We start from the raw sequence: 26,757 nt of genomic DNA, 5'->3' as shown, positions 1-26,757 counted from the left end.
GCTTTTACAATGACTTTCATATGCACTTTTAAAAAATTAGTTTAAATAGTCCTTACTTTCAACTGAATACATTCCTTGAATTGGTTTGATTGAACAGATGGGCTTGCTTTCTTGCAAGGGAGAGCAAGAGAATATAAAGGAAAAATCTAAGATGGGCTTCTCATGATAAGATATACAAGAACAGCACCTATTCCATGAATTATCTATTGTATTCTTTGTACTGTTCTGTTTCAGAAGGAGAATATCTACACTATTTAATTTTAAAAGATCTGTGCAGGTGTACAATGAGGTAAGGGAGTTTTGAAATATGAAGACACTGGCAGAAAATAATCAAATTTTTCCTACCATCATATTACCTTAAACAGTGTTATGTATGCGTTCCGTCCACCATACTTGGAACATTACAAATTTCCTACACAGAAAGCACGGTCAAGAGAAGAAAAGCCATGAAGACCATGTAAGTTGTATGTGTTAATCACATTCACCTATTTGTCTGCACATGTTAAGTGTGGGGAAGTGTAGGGAACACCAGCTTCTCAACATAAAAATATGCAGTGAAAACAGATGCATTCAAAGAACCTTTCACACTTCTTCCTATATGAAGATACTTTTTATGTAGGCAGTTTCTATCTAGGAAATTTGTAGTGTTTACATAGTTCTCAGGCTGTAAACCTTCTGGATGGAAAATTCAGGTTCCCCCTTAATCCAGTTACCCAACAAACACCCAACCATTCAGTCTCAAATTAATCTGGAATGCTGGCAATCAGGGCAAACAATATTGGGCAAGATCTATATTCTGGAACCTTTTCATACCAAGGACACATTCAGGGACCCACTTAATGGGACACTATATATCTGTAAGGTGTTAGTGTTGCTGTCAAGTTGCAGCGCAGAAGTGGGCCCCAAACTAACTACCAAAGACCAGTGAGCCAGAGAAACAAAAGGTCCTAACCCTATATGCTTTATTGGCATTGAGCGAATGGCTAGTATTTAATCAAGGAATGGGTTCATCTATTTTGGTTTAAACTTTGCCATACCAGTAAATTATATTAGTTATATTAATAGCTACAGATGGGTGAACTGACCCATTATAATTCAGAATCAGGCAGCCAGGTTACCAGTCCAGGGTTATAAACTCAGGCAAACTCTTTCCTGTGTTACAATCTTCTGAAGCACCTCTGAATTTTCGCGTGTGCACATCACGAAAGCAGATCTTGGAAACAAAAGTGTGAATTTAGCATTCTTTTTCCACCCCACGAATCACAAGGCATCCTTCTCATGTGGGCTTCGTTTACAATAATGAGTAGATCAACATGGAACCACAGGCAGAGACAGCAGCTATGGAACAAGCCAAACCAGCAGAAGCAGTGACAATGCCCATTCCTATTTGATGACAGACTCAGTATGCTGCTGTCGTCAATGTGGAGACTGCTTCTGCCAGTTGTTGTCCCCAATTCCGGAAAGTAAGTGTATTTATTTCTTTTTGGGGGGGTGGGACAGTTAACTGCAGAGGTGCTAGACTCCTTCACTTATTTTTATTATTTAAAATAGTAACAATGACAATGGAATGGATGGAAAGTTTGTATTCTCATCCAATGTATTATTTATTTTTAAAAAACTCTAAAAGAGTGCCTAATTAAGCAACTTTAAGACAGAAATAACCAATTTTTGCTTCATTATTAGAAGTTTATTTGGTTTTTGTTATACTTCCTTTCCTGCTTTTTTGTACTTAAAATAATTTAAAGTCAGGAAATATAAACATATCATGTTTCAGCAATTATCAAAAATAATAAACACTGTATCTGTAGATAACCAGCTTTACGTTATTGTGCATTAAACTAACATGATGGTTAACTGTGGGTTGTCATGCTTGTTTTGTTCATTATTGACTTCAATTAGGACTTCCTCAAAAATGGCTCTTTGATGAAGGTTTGGCCCTTTCTTCTTCTCATCTTCCTGCTCCATGTCTGCTGCTTCTGCTGTTGGTGTATGATACATGTGCTGGGAAGCCCCAACTGATTTTTTAAGGGTCCACTGGCTGCATCTTTGGTATCCGTGAGTGGTTCAAATATGAACATTCTCTGTTGGCAGATTATTTATGCTGCCTGTTGCAATCCTTCCAGCTGTGCTGAACAGACTCTCAGAGTGGATACTGGTGGGAGGGCTAGCAAGGGAGTCCAAAGAAACAGTGTGTGCTGAGTGCTGCAAATGCCACTTGTGTTCCTGATAAAGCATATAGGTCCTTAGGGCTTTGTTAAATTCTGGCACACCCTCCCCCTCACAAGTTCCTGCCTTGTCGCTGCTGCAGCTTCATGTCTGGTATAAGGTGAAGAATCATTTTCATTTACGAGTCCCAGACAATCCACCTGGGACTTCTGCAAGACGAACGAGGGATCAGTCTCAGTGTCTCTGGATGTTGCTGAGATTTGTTCCATAACCTTTGAAAAATTGTTACTCAGTGCATCAGATACCATATGCTGTACCTTACAAACACCTAGTGCGTTTCAAGACAAGCCATCACAGTTTCTCCCACCAGATACTCATTCATCCTACCTAACTTCTTTTAAACAGGACCTTCCTCCCTAAATAGTTAACGAATCTTGGGGTAAGGTAACCAGCAGCCCACCAGATAATCTCCCCCTGAACTGCCTTGATACGCCTATTGGCCAGAAGGCTGCTTGTGAGAAAGGTCCTTTATTATTCCTATTGCCTTGGAATGAAGTGAAAGTTGTAAAAAACAACAACCCACCATTGATTTGGGTTGTTTGCAGAGGTACAATACTACTGCAGCTTGCTGTTCCTACTTGCAAGGACACCCTACACTAAGCAGCACAGCGCTAAGTTGTGGTGGTGGTCTCAATTTTTCAGTCTTGTTTGTGAAGATACAGTTTGCTTGAATTAATCACTAATACTCCTTGGAGTTTTATGTGTGATTTGCCCTTCAAAACCATGTTTTAACAGTGAGATATGTTGGATCCTACCATCATACTGTGCCTTCATAATGTTTGTTGCACTGTCTGCTTTGAAATCCAGGCTGAGGAATCAGCACTCAACTGAATGACTGCTGTCAGTTTGCATGCAACACTGACTGCAGCATGTACACAGCCAAATCCAGGTATGTTTAGAACCACCTGTTGTCTCACCAGACTGCCCATATCTGCAACTGTAAACCAATGAGTAGTAACAAGACATGTAGTCTTGTACTCATTAGCTATTGCAAATATCTATGGTGAGATGTACGGTCCCACCAATGCCATCTTCAAAGTTTGTACTGGGAGCATCTTGTAACAGCAGCTGAAAGTGCAAAAACTGCTGTTTGAAAAAGTAGTTCCTTCCAGACAACTTCTCTTGAGGGACACAGTGATGGATAAATACTCCAAAATACAGCTTATCAAGAAGGGATAATGGTACCCTTTCATGGTGATTAACTCTACAAGCCACATAGACCATAGAACTGTAGGGTTGGAAGGGACCACGAGGGTCATCTCATCTAACCCCGTGAAATTACTGAGTTCCACTGTCCTGGGGTCATTGGGGTACCAGGTTTGCTTCCTAGCTAGCATTTGATGCAGACTGAACTGAATTCCGCATGCTACAATTTTGTGTGGAGATGGTGTTGGGGAGGACAACAGGCAGGAATTTATGCAGGTACTGCAAAAGGCTGAACACAGAGAGAATGCATCGCCTTCACAGTGCCACCCAGAACCTGAGTCAAGTTGTGCTTTACTTATAAAAAGAAAGAAAGAAACTTTATATTCGATACTGGGGGGGGGGGTCAGTAGTAACTAGCTGGAGGAGAAAAGAATGCCCAACCACGAGCAAGAAAGAAATGGTGCAAATCAACATGTCTGATTCTCCAAAGTGATTGGTGGTTGTATAGTTTCTGATCCAAACTTTTAAACTGCTTTGCTACACTTTGACAAAAGAACCAAAGTGGTAAAAGGAAAATTTCTTTGAACATGTACAACATGGGATATTTTCATCTCCTTCGGTAACTAATAGGCAAAATCTGAGCTTGCTATAAGATGGAGTTCCACGCAGATGACAGAGGCACAGAAAAGAGAGTTTAGCTTGTAATAAATTTCACTGGCTTCAAGTTGGGGTTCATTATGCAAACAGGAATTATGAACCTGCTGGGTTTACCATTTGAACAGACTAATTAAGAATTCTGGTATCATCACAATTACATGCACACACACAAACTACTGGAAGCAATTTCATTTTTGGACTGATGTTCAGAACAATTTATTTCAACCCACATTCATTTGATTAAAAAACAAACAAACGGATGGATGGCATGTATTCACTTTTATAGCCTTGCACTAACTAGAAATAAAACACTAAATCAAATGCTTCCCATTTCAACCATATTGGAGTAAAGACCATAAATATTTCTAAACAAATATTGTTTGCAGGCCATATCCCATTTTCAGAACCGAAGATAATGGGAAATGCATAATTCCCATTTTATCACCTGAACATAGCAGTCAAGGTTTATGAGCATTTTATTATGAAAGACTAATGCAGCGCAGTGCATTTTTATTCAGCAAGCATTGTCTACAGTACATGAAGGCAAAATTAAAAGGATGCTTGCTATCCTTGAATGCCCCCTGCTTTGCTTTCCATTCCTGGGTAACATTCACTGTGCAATTTCAACTCCTTTCCTCTCCAGAAGTGGACATGGGGAAGCATCTCTTACTTTGTGCCTTTCCTCGGTCACTTAGTTTGATCTGCTTTCCTGGGCCACTTGGATTGCTAAATGATTCCTGCCCTGCAAACAACTCTGGTGTCTGTATGCCCTGCTTCTATAGCACAGCCATCTGGAGGATCTGGGCCACTCTGCAGGGGAAGGAGGACAGCTAGATCCATTAAATGGGTGTGAATTTGAGTCTCAGGGCTAGGTACCAGACTTGGCAGTGGTCTCCAGTGCTATGATTCGGAGCATATTCTCAATATGGCCTACCCAGTATGAAACAGCGGTGAATACAAAAATAGCATACCGTGCCTTTGTCCTGAAGGCACATCATTAGGGTGCAAATGTCTCCTGTTGCTTGATGGTTCACCAACATCACAGCTTCATCTTCTGAGATGGTTTTAATATCATCTCCCCATTCTATGACTATTTTGGGGGGAAAGGGAAAGGAAAAACTTATTTAAAACCACATATTTCTTAAAGTTAAAAAATATTTTAAAATGTCATTACAAGCCAATGTAATATATATATATATATATATATATGAGTTAAGCAAAATTATTTTCTTCAGCACAATAGAAACAGTCAATTCAAAAGGCATTCTAGCAGACCACATTAATTTATAAACTTAGAAGAACAAGCATAAAGAACCCAAAAATCTGCAGCAGTAAGATAAAACTGAATTGCAGTTCCCGAATTAAACATCAGAAAGAACACATTCACTAATCAATACATTGGTAATTAAGTAAGGATGACAATATTAGTTACAGAGCATACTATCTTTAAGGGGGGGAATCGTCATGAAATTGACACAGGCACTTTAAACGTGTCAATTCAAAAACAGGAACCTGTATTCTGACACCTGAAAATTTTAAATGCACTAGATAGCAGAAAGGATATCAGGCATTGCCTGGTGTTGCACGAGGAGAACAAATCAGTGACCCTTGGCCTTGTAGCTGCTCCTCTTTTCCTCTAAAGTGGACTAGTTCAGAAGCTGTTCACTTCTGTTTCTACTTGTTAATGTAAAGCATGTTTGGTTTAAAACAAGCCAACTTCAAACCATGGATTATGAAGCGAGTTTGTTCAAACAAACTGTGGTTAATGTTAACCATAATTTAAGGCAGAGGTGGGTAAACAATGATTCTCCAGATGTTGTTGGCCTCCAACTCCCATCACTCCAGCCAGTGTGGCCAAGGGACAGAAGTGATGGAAGTAGTAGTCTTGCAACATCTGGAAGGCCGCAAGTTTCCCAGTCCTGGTTTAACAGTTTGGATGCCGTGTTGGATGTGGTTAATGGAAACCAGCAGCTCACTGCAGTCATGCCAGAGAAGCAAAGGGCAGCAGGTAAAAGCAGTGGCGTAGCGTGGGGGGGTGCAGGGGGGGCCCGGCCGCAGCGGGCGCAACATCTGGGGGTTAGGGGGGTGCAAATCCACGGGTTAGGGGGCGCAAATCCACGGGTTAGGGGGCGCAAATTACTTGCCTTGCCCTGGGTGCTGACAACCCACGCTACGCCACTGGGTAAAAGGTCCCCGTCCCCCCCGGGTACTATTAATGCAGGCAAAGAAAAAAAAACCTCTCAATAGTATAATTCCCATTTACATTTTTAAGCAATATTGCAAAACACCTGAGAACACTTCATAACCTGGGAACTTGGCGAGCACCTCTATCTGCCTATTGTCATCATTATCAAAGGACCAGATTAAGTCAAGTAAAGGAATGTGGTGTTTGGAGCAGGGCCCCCAGTTGTGACTCAGGGCTGTGGAATGACCTCCAACAGAAATCCTGATTGTATACTTCCCTTTCGGCTTTCTGTCAGTTATGTAAAGCTCATTTATTTAGGAAAGCTTGGGGGCATGAGGAATTGATGGCTTTTAAAAAAAGTCACTCCTGAGTTTTACTCTGTAGGAAAGCTTGGACTGCTGCACTGCTTTTTCTGCGTTTATAGATATGATGTTCCCGTAAATGTTGATTGTTGGTTGCCTTAAGCAGTTCTAGAAAGGTGGGCTTAAAAACAGTAGTTTAACAAACAAACCAAAAGCAAGTACCAGAAAGTTGCTGTGTGTGTTGCAGCAAAAGCCAGAGGCACTATTGTGGCACCTTAAAACCAAGACAATGATGGCAGGCCAGAAAAGGGGTTCTCAAATGTTCTATCCTCAAGGCACTTAGGATGCTTACTGAGGCCCACCAGACAGAAAACGGAAGATACAGGGGAGAAGCCAGTCGCAAAACAGTGGCAGGTAGTGGCAGAGCTTGGCATAATCAGCTGGCAATTACTGTCACCACTTTCTACCAATAGCTAATCCATATCTGATTACTGCTAAATTCTTTGCTGCGGCATTTGCCTTGTGGCAAACTATTTCATAGCTTAGCTTTCCTTAAGAGGTTCTTCCTTTTATGGAATCAACCCAAAGATTATGGTATGGCTTGCAGGCTATGGCACTGAGGCCCAGTTAAAAGTGGTCTGTGGCCAGTGTCTGAAAAAAGTGGGTTAAGTTTTGTGGACTAGAATCCACTCCACCAGATCAAAACCTAGTCCTGGCAAGGCCCTAAGCAACAGGACAGAATCAATAGTGCTTGTGACCTGTACAGAAATGAATGAATTATATTTAATCTGGCTGGGTTTAAAGTTTGCCATGGCTCTGTGGTCAAACCCTCCCTTCTACAATGTCATGCTCGCAAGCGACCCTTTAGCCTTCAGACCGCTGGAGCAAGGAAAACAAACATAGTTTGAGAGGTGTTTTTTTGTGCTTCTTTCCATGCATAAAGGCTTAAAAAACAAACAAACCGCTCAATCTATCAATCACCAGGTGTGCAGCAACTAAACAAGAACATTGATGTGCTCCCCTGTGAAATGGCCAAGGAGCATCCAGAGGTAAACTGTTTAAAGGGCTACTGAACAAGAACAAGCACTTCCGTTACAAATTGTTCCTATTGCCGGACATTTGAGGACTGCACCTACAATCAAGTAATAAATTACAGTACACCAGGGAGAGAGAGAGAGAGAGAGAGAGAGAGAGAGAGAGAGAGAGAGAGAGAGAGAGGGGAGGGAGGGAGGAATGTCTACTGCATGGCAAAGTATTTCAGTTTCTGTTTATTTGTAACCATAGACCCGAGGGCAGGCAACTATAGCTCTGAGTTTAGGTGGTTCACAACAGAGTTGTAATATAAACAGATCCATGAACCAAAAAAGCGAAATGAGGACATATTCAGATATTAATGATGTAAAATACACATAGGCAAAGTGAGGAAGGCCGCTCTCATTCCTTGCCAGGTGCAATAATGGTGCTTCTACCTTCCTCTCCCTCCTGCAATTTCTGGGTTATTACTTGCAATCAAAGTGGAGAGCTAAACTTGAAGAGAGGACTGGAGGTCCATTATTAGATCTCCCATGGTTCTCACCCACCCCAACCCAAAGCAGCAAGGAGGCTGGCCCAAAATATTTTGTCACCTGAGGCAAACCACAAAATGGTGTTTCCTTCCACCAGCGGAGAAGGGATGAATGAAGATCTACATCAGGAACAAGGATTGGGAGGAGACCAGCACTGCTTCCTATTTGCCAAGAGGTCACTGTAGAGGCAGCATGGGGGGTGCTGGCCTCCACTGCTGCCAAGGCAGTGGCAGCGGTGGCAGGTGATACGTTCCTTAGAGACCAGATCTTCTGCCCCTGTGGATGCTGCCACCTGAGGCGGTTGCCTCACATTGCCTCATGGGTGGGCCAGCCCTGAAGTGGGGAAATGGAGCTTCAGGATAGCAACTTTTGAAATTATTCCCCCCTGCATATACCTACGTGCTCCCTCCCATTTCATTACAGCTCAGTTGCTTCGAGTGCGGTGCTGTTAATGCCAAGGCTGCAGGTTCGATCCCCGTATGGGGCAGCTGCATATTCCTGCATTGCAGGGGGCTGGACTAGATGATCCTCAGGGTCCTTTCCAACTCTACAATTTTATGATTCTATGATCAGTAGTGTGAATAGCAATGGGGGCATTCGATCCCCCTTCCTCCGTGCAGCAACCCTGGAACAATTACTCCATCTTGCCTCATTTGAAAACTAATCTTTCTGAAGTTCTCAGTCGAAAAACAGTTATTCACTCAACTCATTTGTAACTCTATACTTCAGGTAGGGCAAACTCCAGCCTTTATCAGTAACTATTTCTGAAACCTCCCTCCCTGTATCATGTTATAAATGTTAATGGTTCTGCCTTGAGCAATTTTTGTGCTACTTCTGCCTAGTTTGTCTTTCTTCCTCCCACCAACCTTCAAGCTCCATAAGTCAAAGTCCTCCTATTTTATTACAAATGTAGGCTGAGGGTTTGAGGAATGCCTTTCATTCCTACCTGCCTTGAAATGTATGACATCTCTAGTCTCTTCTCTGTTGCAGAGAGGAAATAAGAGCACAGCTTGCAGCCGGCTTCCACAACGCTCCCTTGCTCTTGAGTCTGATTCACTGTGCACACAGAAAAATAAGCTCCCAAGAGGAACCTCACTTAACCATGTGTTTCAACAAATAATTTCTTCAATTAAATGTGCTCTTATTCATCGGTTTAAATTTCTCCTGCTTTGTCCTGAGAAATGAATTACACTGTGCAGCAAGCAAATGTTTATAATCCTTTTTTTAAAAAAGAGAAGCCCAGTAGTTTGAACATGCTATGGAGACAGGAGTTCATATCCAACTGCAATGAACAGTTTTTTTAAAAAAACAACCTAGCTACCCAACAACCCTGATTGCTCAGTGAAAGTCACAACATGTTTAAAACCAAAGCATGAAAGTAAAATATAATGTTACAATTCTTTGTATGAACAACAAAGACTTTCGTGGGACCTTAAAGGCTAATGGTTATATTACTTATTCGGCATATAATTAGAAGTATGTAAAATATATTGATTTTTAAAAGGATTTAGGTTTGAGTAATGGAGCAGCTTAATGCATGCTACTTATTACAGTGCACATAATACAAACTGACCCAGTTTGCACTCCACATTAAACTAGAATTTATATACTGCTTGAATGTAAAAAAAAAAAAGCCTCAAAGCAGTTAGCTAATGGTTTACTATGTATGCACCTATCTGGCCTGTTTGTCTTCTCTTCATATTCAACTTAAAACAAAATACAATAAAAACCCAAAAACGATCTGAACCAGAGATTGTGGTTTTGTTTCATTTTTTGGATTACTGATTGTGATTTATTAGAACAAACTTTGTCTAGAAATCATGATTTGTTGGAAGCAGAATAATTATGATCCCTTGGTGTGGACATCAAAGGGATTGTGACTTGTTTTCTACCAGTGCCCAGCTAACATGAACGGGGAGGAGCAAAATAATGGTAAGTCATTGTTTACGTTTGTCACTGTGATGGAGATACACTAAATGAGAACATAATGAAAATACAGAACACAAAATAAAAACCCGAGCCAGATCTTTCACAACTTCTCCAAGAAGTCCACATTTGTATGACACAACCAAAGGAATTGAGAAGATTTCCTTAATTCAAATGGACTTTGCCTCCCTGGACTTGTTCTACATGTGATCTGAGAGCTGCATTGCAAAATTTGGAGAAGATGAAAACTAAAGGAGAATTATGTTCCAATTCATGTATTAGTGAGGGAGATGTGAATTATATCTGTTCACTTAAAAACACAGACCAAGCAAAATTCTATTCTAGCCCAAGATTTATGTTTTAATAATAATGATAACAACAACAACAACAACAACAACAACAACAACAATTTATTTATACCCCACCCTCCCCGGCCAAGACCGGGCTCAGGACTGCTAACACTGAATATAAATACAGTAAAAACAGTAAAAAACAACAATAGTTGATTAAAATAGAAGTTAGAATACAGTTTAAAATGCAGCTTAATATGCAGCCTCGTTTTAGTGGTAGCCCATAGATCAAAGCCATAAGGGGAGAAAATATTCACTGGGGCCAACTATCCATGCTGGTCGTACATGGGCCAGCAAAAAGAGCCGAGGGAAAATTTATATACAAATCCCATATAAGGGGTTCCATTAAAAATATATATATATATGGGGGGGGGTGTTTAGACTGAGTCCAGCCCAAAGGCCAGGTGCAACAGCTCCGTCTTCCGTCTTGCAGGCCCTGCGGAAAGATGTAAAATCCCGCAGGGCCCTGATCTCTTGCGGTACGACGTTCCACCAGGCTGGGGCCAAAGCTGAAAAGGCCCTGGCCCTAGTTGGGGCCAATCTAACCTCCTTGGGGCTTGGGACTTCCAAAGTGTTGTTATTTATGGACCTTAAGGGTTCTCCGCGGGGCATACCAGGAGAGGCAGTCCCGTAGGTACAAAGGTCCTAAGCCACACAGGGCTTTAAAGGTCAAAACCAGCACCTTAAACCTGACCTTGTACTTCACTGGGAGCCAGTGCAGCTGGTAAAGCACTGGATGAATGTGATCCCGCGGCAAGGACCCTGTAAGGAGTCTCGCCGCGGCATTCTGCAGCCGCTGGTTTCTGGGTCAGCTTCAAGGGCAGCCCCGTGTAGAGTGAATTACAGTAATCAAGCCGTAATTACCATATTGTGGATTTTAACACTGTATGAACACAATTCTGAAAAGCATTTTAAATAAAAATAAAGACATACTATATAAATTCTGAAAGAAATACTGTCTGCTGCTTTGGTTGAAATCAAACCAAAAAGGCAAAAACATAGCACCTTGGAAGCCTCAATGATCATCTGATCATCGGTGCTTGCAGAATCTAGTGCACAGGGCTTTGCAGGCATTGCCAAACAGCTGAATAATGGTGCCTGCAAACCCCTTTTGGCCAAAGCCTGTCTTTACCTGTCCCCACTTGACATCATAAATTACATAAGGTACAAGCCAAGTAGGCGTAACTTGATCAACACAGTCTGGTACACCTTATTATACCTGATCTAGGGCAGAACATTTTTAAAAGCTTCAATCCAAGTTGTTCTATGATGTCTAACAATTTTTTTAAAAAAAAATAAAATTAAGAATGTCCCATGTAAAAAAAGGCTTGAACAATTGAAAAGTTCAGTGATATACAAGCAGCTAGTTACCGTATTTTTCGCCCTATAGGACGCACCGTCCCATAAGGTGCACCTAGTTTTTTGGGGGGGAAATAAAGGGGGAAAAATTATTTTTCCCCCAGGCGCGGGGCTGGGGCGGGGGAGGCCCGAGCTTCCCCCGACCCCAGCCCCCAAACAGGCAGCTCTCTGCAAGCCGTGGGAGCCCAGCGCTGGCTCCCGCTGCTTGCAGAGAGGTCCGCGAAGCCTGGACGCACTGATCTCAGCGCGCACAGGCTTCGGCATGCCGGCAACTCTCCGCAAGCAGCGGGAGTGCTCCCGCTGCTTGCGGAGAGGTCCGTGAAGCCTGGACGCGCTGATCTCAGCGTGTGCAGGCTTCGGCATGCCGGCAACTCTCCGCAAGCAGCGGGAGCGCTCCTGCTGCTTGCGGAGAGGTCCGCGAAGCCTGGAGAGCGAGAGGGGTCGGTGCGCACCGACCCCTCTCGCTCTCCAGGCTTCAGCGAAAGCCTGCATTCGCCCCATAGGACGCACACACATTTCCCCTTCATTTTTGGAGGGGGAAAAGTGCGTCCTATAGGGCGAAAAATACGGTATTTAAAAGCTTAGTTGCAGAACAAAGTTTACTTTAGCCTTGACTTTGAACTGCTTCTAAACACATCTTGCTATTGGTATACCAACCTTTGGCATGGCCCAAGTTCTGGCTGCTCATTAACACTTGGGTTGCCCGACAAAATCCTGAATGAAATAGGTCAGAGGTCAGTTTCTAGTGTCCCCAAATCATTCGCCTTTTAACTGAATATAGCTGTAAACAATGAACTTTCAAAGAAGCAGCAAAATACATATAACTGGGAATGCAAGAGAGGGCAATGATGTTTTAAAAAATAATCTCCTTTTTCAGCCACTTCCTATCTGCTTTACACACTTCACTTCTGCATCTGCATAGGCCAGGGGAAGCCCACATGGTACCCTCCGTATCTTAATAATAATAATAATAATAATAATAATAATAATAATAATAATAATAAATTTTATTTATATCCCGCCCTCCCCAGCCGAAGCCGGGCTCAGGGCGGCTAACAACAATCAAATAATCAGTCAAATAATCACACAATCTAAAAATATTTCATTATAAAAATTAATTAAATCAAATTGATGGCAACCAATTAAGCAAAATTCTGAGCAGGTTGCCAGAGGAGGGAGTCAGGCTGCGCCCTGACCAAAAGCCTGGCGGAACAACTCTGTCTTGCAGGCCCTGCGGAAAGATGTCAAGTCCCGCAAGGCCCTGGTCTCTTGTGACAGAGCATTCCACCAGTTTGGAGCCGCAGCCGAGAAGGCCCTGGCTCTAGTTGAGGCCAGCCTAACCTCTCTGAGGCCTGGGACCTTGAGGATGTTATTATTTGCAGACCGTAGGTTTCTCTTTGGGGCATACCAGGAGAGGCGGTCCCGTAGGTACGAGGGTCCTAGGCCGTATAGGGCTTTAAAGGTTAAAACCAGCACCTTAAACCTGATCCTGTACTCCACTGGGAGCCAGTGCAGCTGGTATAATACCGGATGAATGTGTTCTCGCAGCGAAGACCCCATAAGGAGTCTCGCCGCGGCATTCTGCACCCGCTGGAGTTTCTGGGTCAGTCTCAGGGGCAGCCCCACGTAGAGCGAGTTGTTGTACTCCAACTCACATTAGCTCCAGCAAGCAGGGCCACTCACCAGGGATGATGGGAGTTGTAGTCCAACATCAGAAGAGCACCATGTTGGCTTATCCTGATGCAGGCATTCCTCTCTCCTAATGTTCTACTTTGCAAATGGGGCAGATCAGCTCTCCTAGTGTGGGTGGCAGTATCTTAAATAAGCTGTTTCTATTTCTGTTCAGTGATAAATAGTGTGATGAATTTGGTTAGACCAAATCAGCAAAACGTACATAATATGTAATTTGCAGGATATGGCTTTCCAGGGTGCAGAACTTTGGTTGATTTGCAATTAGTAGACCAAAAAAACCCCCTGAAACTGTAGATGCCAATAAATTTTGTATTTGTCTGGTTCACTGCCACATCCCAAGTCAGTGCATAATAAGACCCATTCATGATTTGACTATGGATGAAGAGGCTGATCTGATGTATATTACCGAAATGTGGATAGGGCGATCCTGACCCGACCCAGTTATGTCTACTTGGGTACTTTGGCCACAGTGACCCACACATTGGTAACTTCCAAGACTATACTGGAATACAGACTACTGGAATTCACTCTAAGTAGGGCTGCCCTTAACACAGGTCTGAAACCAAAGCTAGTGCAGAATAAAGCAGATAAACTGCTGATTGGGCTACCTGTCGTGAGCATTTTCCACCACTTCTGAAAGAACTGAACTGGGCAGTGGGCTCCAAGTTGCTGCTGAGACAAGTTTAAGGTTCTCTTGTCAACTTACAAAGCTGTAAACAACTTGGAAGCTGGACACCCTCAACCTGTATATTGAGACCTGTCTGGTTGTGTCAAAGCATGCTGAGGTCCCATCTTGCAACAACCAGGAAACGACCCTTTCAGTTTTGTTACCCAGTTTATGGAATCACCTCCACTCTGGAATAAGGTAAGCACCAACTTTTGATCAGCTTTTGAAGAATGCTAAAAAGACTTCCTAGTCTATGGCCAGATTGGATTCAAACAGCAGAAGATTAATTCATTTCAGTCTTCTAAAACTGCAACCACACCATACATTTAAAGCATGCCTCTACCTGGGGGGGGGGGGTTGAGAACTGTAGTTTAAGGTGCTGAGAAATACAGCTCTGAGAGAAATAAACTACAGTTCCCAGAATTTGGAGGGGTAGGTGCTTTAAGTATATGATGGGTTCAAAGCCCAAGCCCGCCTCAATCACATATAAAGCAGAGACCAGATTAGATTTTAGAGGAAAGGGAACTAAACCCATCACTCAAAGATTACCTCATCACTATAGAGATGTAAGTAGCAAGCGCAGGGTTCAGAGCTGGTTTAAACAAAAGGTTCTGCCACTGTCACATCTAGTTTGGTTACTGACCGTCATTATTCAGGGCTATTTTCAGATTTGCAATGTAACACTGTTAAGTAATATTTGCCCTGTACTGCAGAGTGATCCAAGGGCTTAAGAGGCAGCCTAGAAGAGATTATGTCTTTTTCTCAATGTAATATGAAGAGAACAAGCAAGAGGAGATAACAGGTCCGGATCACAATAATGTAAACCATTCATCCAATAGTCAAGAGATGAAGATAAAAAGGAAAATAACAAAGCACTACTGAATAAAAAGCTAAACCACTGAACGCGATGACAACTTCCACAACAAAGACGAAGAAAACTTTTTTATACAGTAACCGTTAAAATAACTCGCCTATCGGAATAACAATAAGATAAAATCAAGTAAGCCCATTCAACATTCAAATCCAAGATGTACTTTTTAACATTGTGACTGCATAAAAGAAGCTTCCAAGCCTCAACCATGTTCTTTCTCCAATTGCCTCCAGATATCTCCAGTTTTCATTCAACACATGGCATGTACTCATCATACCAAAACTGAGGAACAGCAAAGGAGGAGTTCAATCTACTATAAAAAGGCAGCAAAATACAAAACTAATTCCACAGCACATTTCAGCCCTGACCTTTACAGAAGTAAGCAATTTATTCTAACACAATGATCCACGTCAGCATTTCAATAAATTTACTGAGGACCAGGTCTTCCTGGTAAGAGCTCCCATGAAAATGTTATGCTTGCTTTTAAAATGTACAGTGGTACCTCTGGTTACGAACTTAATTTGTTCTGGAGGTCCGTTCTTAACCTGAAACCATTCTTAACCCGAGATACCACTTTAGCTAATGGGGCCTCCCACTGCCGCTGCACGATTTCTGTTCTCATAGAATAGAATCATAGAATCATAGAGTTGGAAGAGACCACAAGGGCCATCGAGTCCAACCCCCTGCCAAGCAGGAAACACCATCAGAGCACTCCTGACATATGGTTGTCAAGCCTCTGCTTAAAGACCTCCAAAGTAGGAGACTCCACCACACTCCTTGGCAGCAAATTCCACTGTCAAACAGCTCTTACTGTCAGGAAGTTCTTCCTAATGTTTAGGTGGAATCTTCTTTCTTGTAGTTTGGATCCATTGCTCCGTGTCCGCTTCTCTGGAGCAGCAGAAAACAACCTTTCTCCCTCCTCCATGTGACATCCTTTTATATATTTGAACATGGCTATCATATCACCCCTTAACCTCCTCTTCTCCAGGCTAAACATGCCCAGCTCCCTTAGCCGTTCCTCATAAGGCATCATTTCCAGGCCTTTGACCATTTTGGTTGCCCTCCTCTGGACACGTTCCAGTTTGTCAGTGTCCTTCTTGAACTGTGGTGCCCAGAACTGGACACAGTACTCCAGGTGAGGTCTGACCAGAGCAGAATACAGTGGCACTATTACTTCCCTTGATCTAGATGCTATACTCCTATTGATGCAGCCCAGAATTGCATTGGCTTTTTTAGCTGCCGCGTCACACTGTTGGCTCATGTCAAGTTTGTGGTCAACCAAGACTCCTAGATCCTTTTCACATCCTGAGGTAAAGTTCTTAACCCGCTACTTCCAGGTTAGCGGAGTCTGTAACCCGAAGTGTTTGTAACCCGAGGTGTTTGTAACCCAAGGTACCACTGTAATTGAAATTACCTCCAATCCTGTAAGCCCCCTTGAGTCAGGGGAAAAGGATAAACTGCCAATCACAAGTATCAATATTAAAAGGCGGTAGGTATATTTTATCTATTTTAAAGGTAAAGGGTAAAGGCACCCCTGACAGTTAAGTCCAGTCGTGAACGACTTTGGGGTTGCAACGCTCCTCTCGCTTTACAGGCCAAAGGAGCCGGTGTTTGTCCGCAGACAGTTTCTTCGGGTCATGTGGCCAGCATGACTAAGCTGCTTCTGGCGAAACCAGAGGAGCGCACAGAAACGCCGTTTACCTTCCCACCGGAGCGGTACCTATTTATCTACTTGCACTTTTTTGGGGTGTGCTTTCAAACTCCTAGGTTGACAAGAGCTGGGACAGAGCAACAGGAGCTCACCCTGTCGCGGGGATTGAAACTGCCAACCTTTTGATCAACAAGCCCAAGGCTCAGTTGTTTAGACCACAGCGCCACCCGTGTCCCACACTTATCTACTTTATCTAAGTCTAATAGCTGGAAGACTGCTACAACAAAGTAATCCTCAAAATGTGCCAGGTGTACTGCAGAACAAAAAACAACAACAACAACAACAACAAAAACCAAACAGCCACATTCAGAAGTTACGCCGCCACCATTCAATGTCTCAGGGATAATGGAAATAAAGTTGAAAAAGCAAAACAGTATATCGGCAATTAGTTATGACAGCAGTGAACAAAAAAAAAAGGGATTTCAAATTTTATTATCATGGAAATAGTTTACAATGGGTATCAGAATAAAAAATCCAAACACACTAACTAACTATGCAAACAACAAACCTTTTGTCCAAATTTTAAGCTTCTTTAGGATCAAGCTCAAGATCTAAGCTTAACTGGCATCAACACCTATTATTATTATTATTATTATTATTATTATTATTATTATTGCTACTACTACTACTACAACCACTACGGAGAATGTGGGACAGAAATAGAATACTTAATCTAGAAGTAAATTAAGTCGAGCTTAAATCCCTCAATTGTGTGATTGCCTGCAAATTTAATAATTAATAATAATAATAATCTGCAATACTGATTTCAACCAAATGTTATTTTTATGAATAAACACTGTGGCAAGAGAATGCCTTCACATATGTAAGATCTTCAAGCCTCAACAAATCACTGAGGTATAAATATATTTGGGCAATCAAAAGCCGTATTGGTTTTAATAGTTACAGTTCACTAACTATATAAGGAAATTGTAATGTAAGCACTTTCAGGTGAGGAAATTAAAATCTGAGTTCATAATAAATAACGGTAAAGCATCTGGTGTCTCTAATTTATTCTTTAAAATGGAATTCTCCTGTAAAATGAAACAGTCAAAGAGATTTATGATCCAATGACCCTAAAGAGCAAGGCATCATCTAAACTAAGCCTTGAGCATATATTTAGAACCACTGTGATATTTTTTCATTATTTGCTAATCTGACCAAAATAGTTATGATTAGATGACATACAATAACTTACAGCATTGGGATCAAAACTCCCCACCACTCACTAAAAATGCTGAGGTTCTTGACAGACAACTTACAATATTTTCCTGCCTTCTGTAATGTGCTGTGGTAGAGCCTGAGACTGTATAATGTTCTACTGCTTGTGGTCAACTGTTCCATTTTCACAGAAATATTATAAATATAATCTACAGAATAACAGACATGTTAATAAACTGAAAACCTAAGCTATTCTTCATTATATATGAAAAATTTGCCAGTGTATCATCATTGGCTGTTCTCCTACAAGGTTAGTACAGCAAGGATTTTACCTGCCAAATATTGGAGAACCCTAATGCAAAATGTTCGAAAAAGAACATTCACTACTATGCTGTTATTACTAAATTAATACACTGCATGGGACTAATGAAGGAAGGCACCACTATAATTAATCGCTTAAAAGCTGCTGACCTTTAATTACAGGTGGAGCTCAACTAAGTTTTACCCAGAGTAAACCCACTGAAATTAACAGACCTTGCTGTTGTTTAGTCGTTTAGTCGTGTCCGACTTTCCGTGACCCCATGGACCAGAGCACGCCAGGCACTCCCGTCTTCCACTGCCTCCCGCAGTTTGGTCAAACTCATGTTAGTAGCAATGGACCTTAGTCATATTCATTAATTTCAATGGGTCTACTTTGAGTGAGACTTGGTTGAATAACACCCGTAAGGCACAAAACACCTCTAATCTGTAACTGTTAGTCATTTATTTATTTAATAAAATGTATGCACCGCAAAGCGGTCTACAGAAGACAAAACAGTAAAATCAAGAAAGATTCACAACCCTACTCTAAAACATGCAAAAGTTACAATACTGAAATGGGTTAAAATTACCTCAACTCTCTAAGCTTCTGGATAGAAAAATAAGAGTTTGGACTTGATACCCTGACTTTCACTCCCCTTAAGGCAGGCATAGGCAAACTCCGGCCCTCCAGATGTTTGGGACTACAATTCCCATCATCCCTAGCTAAGGACCAGTGGTCAGGGATGTGGGAATTGTAGCCCCAAACATCTGGAGGGCTGGAGTTTGCCTCCGCCTGCCCTAAGGAGTCTCAAAGCAGCTAACAATCTCCTTTCCCTTCCTCCTGCACAACAAACACTCTGTGAGGTGAGTGGGGCTGAGAGACTTCAGAGAGAAGTGTGACTGGCCCAAGGTCACCCAGCAGCTGCATGTGGAGGAGCAGGGAAGCAAACCCAGTTCACCAGATTACGAGTCCACTGCTCTTAACCACTATACCACACTGACTCTCTAAATAGGCTTGTCTAAACAGGTATGTTTTTAACAGGCGCAGAAAAGAGCCCCGTGAAAGCACAGTACTCAAGGGGCAAGGAGTTCCAAAGTGTAGGCTCTGCCACACTTAACTATCGAGTCCTTACAAATGTGGAACATGTGTTATGTGGCACCTGTAGTGGTGCCAATTCCGCTGATCAAAGTGGTTGGGTTGACATTCTCAGGGTAAGGCGATCTCATGGGTAAACTGGCCCTAAGTTGTTAAGGTCTTTATATACTAAAAGTAACACTTTGAACCCGGCCTGGTAGCAAATTGGCAACCAGTGCAGGTTTCTGACCACTGGTGTTACATGCCGACAAGGCCTCACTCCTGTCAGCAATGGTGCTGCAAATGATAACGTTATGCAAGTTACAAAACATTCCACTTTTCTTGGATATGAGAAGCTCTTTCATGCTGATCTAGATATTTAAATCTACAGCCAAAATTCTATTAAGTTCTATGGAACTCAATAGGATTTTTTTAAAAAATTAAAAAATTACAATCAAAACATACAATTTTACAAGTACATTTCTGCTATACCCATCCTGTCCTGTGATATTCTGATAAGAGTGTACAAGATGTACGCTTCAGAGAGTCACCTCAGGAAGAACACCCTGGTAAGTTTTACTCATAGAGGCAAATAATAAAAAGATTTACTTGCACATTTTCTTCTTTTGTGTCATTTAAGCAGAAGTCCCTTCAGTTGTTTCTAGTCTCCATTCTCACATACTTCCCATCCCAAAAAGCATGCTGAATTACAATTTTTTAGCCAGAACTCAGTTCTGGTACCTCTCAGGTGGGCGCCATATAAGAGAGCGAGGGAGGTGTTCATGGTGAGTTCAGGCACCTCTTTTCTATAGAAAAACAACACTGAATAAATCCATTATTAATAACATGAGAAATCGTTTGGTTCCCTATTGCCAGAAAAGGAAAAAAATCATAATCCTTGTCATAACTGAAGCACTTCTTGTTTATTCATATAATAGTGCAAGAAGTGGCAATGGTAGAACACTTTGCTTCCAGTAAGAAATGCTCATCTAACCACAGGACTATAGAAAGCACAGCTTAATTGGTATCACAGTATGAATTCGCTCACATCATTTTGTTTAGTACAGATTTAATTGGATCCCCTGCAAGAGAGACATAAAAACAATACAGATGCAGTTTGTGCAAAGGAATCCTAAAAATCTGCCAGTCTGGACGCACCCTGACAGAATCAAACAAGTCATAATTTACAGGTAGGTAGCCGTGTTGGTCTGCCATAGTCAAAATAAAAAAATTCCTTCCAGTAGCACCTTAAAGACCAACTAAGTTAGTTCTTGGTATGAGCTTTCGTGTGCATGCACGATGTGTATCTGAAGAAGTGTGCATGCACACGAAAGCTCATACCAAGAACTAACTTAGTTGGTCTTTAAGGTGCTACTGGAAGGAATTTTTTTATTTTAAGTCATAATTTAGTTATTGCCAACTGTCTATAAAAGCTGTGGTTTTAAAGCGGTGCCCATAAAATCCATTAGAACCATTGCCCTTACATTTCCTGTGGCAGGCATGGTGTATTGTAGCTGCGGTGAGGCAGAGCAACAGTAGGACCGCCAGCGATGACTCCATGCTTTTCTGGATTTGTTCTGCTCTAGTTTTAAAAACCCCAATCTGCACGCAGAAGCAGGCTTTCGTGCATACGTCACTTAGATTGACAATTGTAGTGTACACTGGATGAATAACCATCCATGCATCTAAGAGAGAAAGCTGCCTATTCACGCTGCATCGCTTTTAACATGACATGCATTCCAATACGCATCTTGTAGCAACCTGCCTCACATAACCTAAATTGAGCTTAATATTTGCGATCAGTTTTTGAAAAATGCTATCAACAATGCAACCCAAGTAATAATCTACAACATCCACTCCCTTTATATAAAAAGGTATGGTAGGAAGGAAAGTCAGGAATGAAGAGGTGGCTGAGGATGGGGAAAGAATGCCAGAAAGGGAAGACTTGACATTAGGAATGTAAGCCAACAGAAGATGGGAGAACTGTGAGTTTCAATGTGATGTATACAGCAGAGTAAGATAAGGGGAAGGGGGGATTTCTTGCACTAGAAACCCTTTTGCTTTCTAGCTGTCACTAACAGCCACCCCTTCATGGATCCAGACCCTCCACTTCTATGTGTGGAGCGAGATCTGGATTAGGCCACTGAGCAAGCAAGCAAACAAACGCCAAGTAATACAAGTTCACATACATTACCTTCTATTCCATTTAGATAATTATTTGATTTTATATTATTATTACATGCTGTTTAATCTGTACTGATCTTGCGTCCATGGCATCAACCTGAAGGGTTTGATCCAAAGAAGTGAAAACAGACTTCTGTACATGCAAAAGGAGTTTCCCACCTCTCTTCTCTACTGAAGCCCACTTGAAGTCTGTTTGAGGGACAAGGATCCTCTATGATGTGCAACGAGATAAGAGGAAAACTGGTGGAATTGCAGAAGTGCCTATTTGCACAAAGCACCTTTGGATACAAACAGAAAGCTGCTTGGGCCTAGAGATCATCTAGTCAGACAAAGTTAATCCTTTGTGTTCTTAACCTGCAACTGACCCTGGGGGAGACAGGTAGACATGGCTGGGAAAGGGAGTGGATTAATTTGGCCTGTGTGTTTCCTTCTGTTCCACCCTCCTCAGTTGCCACTTGAACTCCCTAAGGCTTGTGCTGTCACCATTCATCTTTCTCTTGAGTCAGAGCTAGCCCCCCCCCCCCCCGCCGCCCAGTAGAATAAAAAGGGTGCGCACATGCCCTGGGTGAGCCAAGTGACAGCAGAAGAGGAAGAAGAAACAGAAGGGAAAAGATGTCCAACTGATTCACTCCCTTCTATTCCACCCCCCCCTCTCTTTTTCTTCTCCCAGGCTTCTAAGCAAAAATCAGCAGTATGACTCACTAGGGGCAAGTCAAGTGACAGAGAGGAGGATGGGGGGAAACAAACCTAACAAATAAATCTGTTTCTTTTCCAAGCCATTTTGGATGTCAAACATCTGGGTGCAGACAGCAGGCACAGGTATGCAGTTCCCTTACAATCCAGGTGAGAAGAGAACAATTGACAAGTTGTGCATTCTGGATTCTGTGCAATGCACATCCTCAACTACAGCAATTCCAGTGCTTTATTATTCTGCCCTATTTTGAAGCTCATGGGTTAAACATGTTTTTTTTAAAAAAGGAAAATACTCTAAAAAATAATCTCAATATTATTCCTATTTTGCAGATGGGAAATTTAAGGATGAGAGACAACAACTTGCCCACATCTTTTTCCCTGGTGGAACTCAAAGCAGCTACACACACAGCCTTGAGTGTGGCATCCATTCTAGGAAAGAATGTGAAAGTCCAATGTTCTGAAATATAGCTACCCCAAGCGCTAGGATGCTGGATGCTTCTGAAACAAGGGACAATTCTTCAAAATTATGCTGTGGTAAACATCTTTCAGAATTGCAGCAATATCATCCTTATCATTGTGCGGAAACCCTTTTATCTTCTCACCAATTCAACTCAATTGTAACTCCCCTAGGCTATAATCCATACACAAAAACCGAAACGCATGCCAGCAAATTTAAGTTGCAGGTCCCTGCCAGAAAAAGCAAAATCAATAGCTGAAATCCTGATATTCCTCCTTGGGAATCAACTTGTTGCGGAAGAGTTTTCTGTGTGCAGTAACTAAATGCCTCAGTTGTGATCTGTTGTGTATTATTACCCTTTCTACAATCCCAGCAGCAGTGTCCCCTTTGATAACACATGAAATTAGATGTACCACACCCTCAGTGGATAATATAGTTTGAGTGCAAACTTATTCTTCTCTGTATGGACACGCCTTACTCTTTGGAGATGAGATATTCCATAGAAAACAGGTTTTCATTTTATTTTTCCTCAAAGTGAGGTGGTTCTTCAATTTTCCAGTGTTTCATCTAATTCACGTCTACCACTTTCAAATGTTTGTTCTCAGAATTCTGCCAGGGTTCCATAGCCCTTAATTATCTATTTTGTCCATTTATAGATCACTTATTGTTAACAGATTCCAAAGCAGTTTACAATAAGGAAAATCCAAGCAAATAATCAAAATACAATTGTATACATTAAGACCAATTAAAGCTCTAGAACTTTATGAAAGGTGTATATGCCACCTCTCTGCTAATGAATAGGTTACATGGCTCTAAGCCTACCTGAAGCCTGCCTACACCACAACTCCAGCAAAGTTTGAAAGAAGAATAGACATACCTCGGGTTACAGCGGCTTCAGGTTGCATCTTTTTGGGTTGCGGACTGCCGAAACCCGGAAGTACTGGAACGGATTACTTCTGTGTTTCGGAGGTCATGCATGCGCAGAAACGCTAAGTCGCACTTTGCGCAGAAGTGCCGAATCGCAACCCGCGTGCGCAGACGAGGGGTTGCAAACGCTGCGGGTTGCAAACGTGCATCCCGCACGGATCACGTTCACAACCGGAGCGTCCACTGTAAGGAGTTTCCCTTAGAAATCTAGGAGCCAAATATAATGTATGGATTGCTATGGTAACCTCCCTCCAAAACTGCTGGAGAGACCTGAGCTGTTTCTGAATTTCAGCAGGGACCAAAGTAGCCTTCTGAGTGGCACAGCCCACCTACTCTAGAACTCAACACCAGTAAGACACTTTGTCAAGTGACAATTACATAATCACATCTGTTAGATGTGAATTCCCTTCAATATTATAATCCCAGAAACAGGCAAGAAAAATCCTCTGATGATTTATTCTTCGGTAATTTTACTGCAACACATTTTTTTTAATAGATTCTAGCTTTAAATATGAATAAGAAAAGCACTGTAATAAATAGGCAATTTTTTCCCCTGATCTTCTTTTCCAGCTAGCCCAAAGGCACACATCTTACACAATATGAATAAGTTAAGGTAAATGTGGGTGAAGCTAAAGAAGGCAGAAGTTACCACAATATATTTTGCATAGGCCACAACTGTAAAACACATTTACTTTCTTTTATAAATTGTTTTAAAGAGACAAAAAGAAAGCCATGCTTAATTTCCCAACTGTGTCATTTCCCACCCACAATTAATCTATCAGAAACTAGGTACAGCCTAGGAAGCCTACTGCAGAAAGAAAAACTGTATACCATGTGTGCATAGTCAAACCACCCTCCCCATGTTAACAGTTTTTGAGTTCCATCTTCTATACATGGTGTCAATAATGGAAAGTTGCTTTTGGGTCTCTTCAGTAGCGGAGGCAGTCAACGTGTTTCCCCAAGGCACTTGTGCTAGCTATACTGCCTAAATAGTTCTTTTAAATCCTGAGAATCAAATAATTCTGTTGAAGAAAAGGAGTGTTTCCACCTCGCATGAGAGTTCTGAATATACAGCATACTCAGAAACAAGGACTAAAAAAGAAACCCAACTGTATTAGGTTTTTCATATTGCATTATTCCATGGCAATTACAAAGTTCACCCTTGGGTGTTTTACTACAACCCAGTCAACACTGTTCCACAACCAGATAGAGGTAAAATTATAAACTTCAGTTGCATGCTGCACTGAACTTTGCACTATTTTCCCTATGAACATCCTGTCACCAGAGTCTACGAATTCACTTCCACTTTGTCCCCACACTCCTACTTTGGTCTCTCAGTCTCTTCTCTAGCTGGAATGTTTGCCAAGCCAGTTGTGACCCTCTAAAAAAGAGCAGCCTGGTCTTTTATGCCTCAGTTTATTGGATGCACAAAAGACCAAGTTATCTGTAACCTAATACAATGAGAACAAATTATGACCTATTAATGGACAACAGAAAACCCCAAGTTCTTGTGTGACTCCCAACAAACATCAAAACACTCTTGGCTTACCAACTGCGGCTTGTTTGGAGAGAAACAAACCAAAAGCACTAGTTCATAGTAAGTCAACACTGAGTTCTGTTGGTCTACCTCCCAGCAGTGTAGAACAGAGCAGGAGCAGTTCAACGGTATGCACTAGTGAACTGCTTGTTTGTAGTAAGTCATAGTTTAGGGCTTACTATGATGGGTGAATGGGCTCAGTATCTATGCTTGGGTTTTCCTTCTCTAATTCTACTTTCTTTCTCCCCTTTTGAAACTCACAAGCAAGTTCTGTCACCAAATGAACTGTTATTTACCTCCTAATTCCTCCTCCTTAATCCAACAAATCCCTTTGTATCTTCGTAGCACCAATCACCTTTCCTTTATTTGGTGTGTCTTTTTCCAAATTCTCTCAGCGTCGCCACATCCCTCCTTCTCATTCTATCTGCCCCGATCTCTTCTATTCTCTATAGATTTAACCACATAGTCGCCACCCAATCTAAATGATGCCTTTGTAATTCAGTGAACCTTTTCCCCTTTCTTGTAATAAACCATGTGCATAGACATTTTGTATCTCTAAGTCTTGATCTCATTACCAATTCCTTTAATTGGAGACTCAATTTTCCATGGCACACCATGACTCTTGGTTAAAGATCCAGACATATGGTTCCACCTGTTCATGAATAATCAGTGATGTGTAGATGAAGACATGAGAGAATACCATTCCTATTATGATTTCATCCACTTAGTACTAAGAATAGCTCAAAGCAAAGAGTATAGTTAGTTTCGATATATAGTTTTCTGGGAAGACCCTTCCCAGGAACTGGTCACAGAAAATAAGAAGTCTCAGTTGAATTTCATCCTACCTTACTCTTATGTAGTCTGTTGCCCAAATTCCTTTATCTCTAAACCCAACTCCAATACCAGAAGTAACCAAGGACGAAATAAAAATGCCTATGACAATACTGAGAACCTGTTCAGCTTTCCTCACATGTGCACCTCTTTTGGTGTTAAAAATATAGACATACACACCTTTCAGTTTATTCGTGAAGGGTGCAGACAGCGAACAAGCACTATCATGCCTGGTTTGGCCTTAATATTGAAGCTTTATATCAAAAACAGAAAACAAAGAACAGTTTGTTAACAAGAGATTTGTGTTTTCTTTTGAGTGTTATTGAAGAGCACATGTTTAGAAACAGCTGAAAGCAGAAATATATAACCAAGCATAAATACTCTCAAGTACTCTTATAATAGGAGACAAGTCAGCTAATTACTAGGCCACAAAAATATTTCTGGGGGGTTTTCTGCACATGTGGCAAAACCAATTTGTCACCATAAATAGAATATTTAGGCGAAGAAGCAGTCATCTGAACTCTGCATCACAGTTCCACTCTGTTTTAGCACAAGAATGCAAATAAATGTTGACACCTGCGGAGTTAAAGACAAATGCTTGAGCAAATGCTAACAGATGACATAACTGTAAAGCACATGGTACAAAGGTAAAGAAAGAACTGAAAGAGTTTTTCTTTTTTAGGGCCACTTTCTAAATCTTCCAGAATATGTGATCTTATGCAAATAAGCACTGGCACTTACCTTCTAAACACTAAGGAGCACATCAAGTCTTTTAAGAACATATTCACAAGTATTATAGGTATATGGAACGCCTGAGGTAATGATAATTGGGGAGGGGAAGGAAACAGGGAATAAGAAATGTACTTCTCCTTTCTTAGCACAAACATCTACAGGAAAAAATGCACTGGCTCCTACAATTTCATATGTTCAACTACCGT

General features: G+C 41.6%; 1 protein-coding gene across 2 annotated transcripts in view; it reads right to left on the bottom strand.

The window, feature by feature from the left end:
* LPGAT1 (lysophosphatidylglycerol acyltransferase 1) overlaps window positions 1-26,757 on the bottom strand; it is a 62,999-nt gene that overhangs the window by 28,214 nt on the left and 8,028 nt on the right. For both annotated transcript variants that reach the window (XM_081186093.1, XM_081186092.1), the window contains one exon: window positions 5,001-5,119. In XM_081186093.1, the coding sequence (XP_081042219.1) occupies window positions 5,001-5,119 (119 nt within the window). The remainder of the gene's footprint in view (window positions 1-5,000; window positions 5,120-26,757) is intronic.

The sequence above is a fragment of the Podarcis bocagei genome, assembly GCF_964188305.1.
Source record: "Podarcis bocagei genome assembly, chromosome: 3".
NCBI classification, from domain to species: domain Eukaryota; kingdom Metazoa; phylum Chordata; class Lepidosauria; order Squamata; family Lacertidae; genus Podarcis; species Podarcis bocagei.
This window is presented reverse-complemented; position numbering and strand designations above follow the sequence as displayed.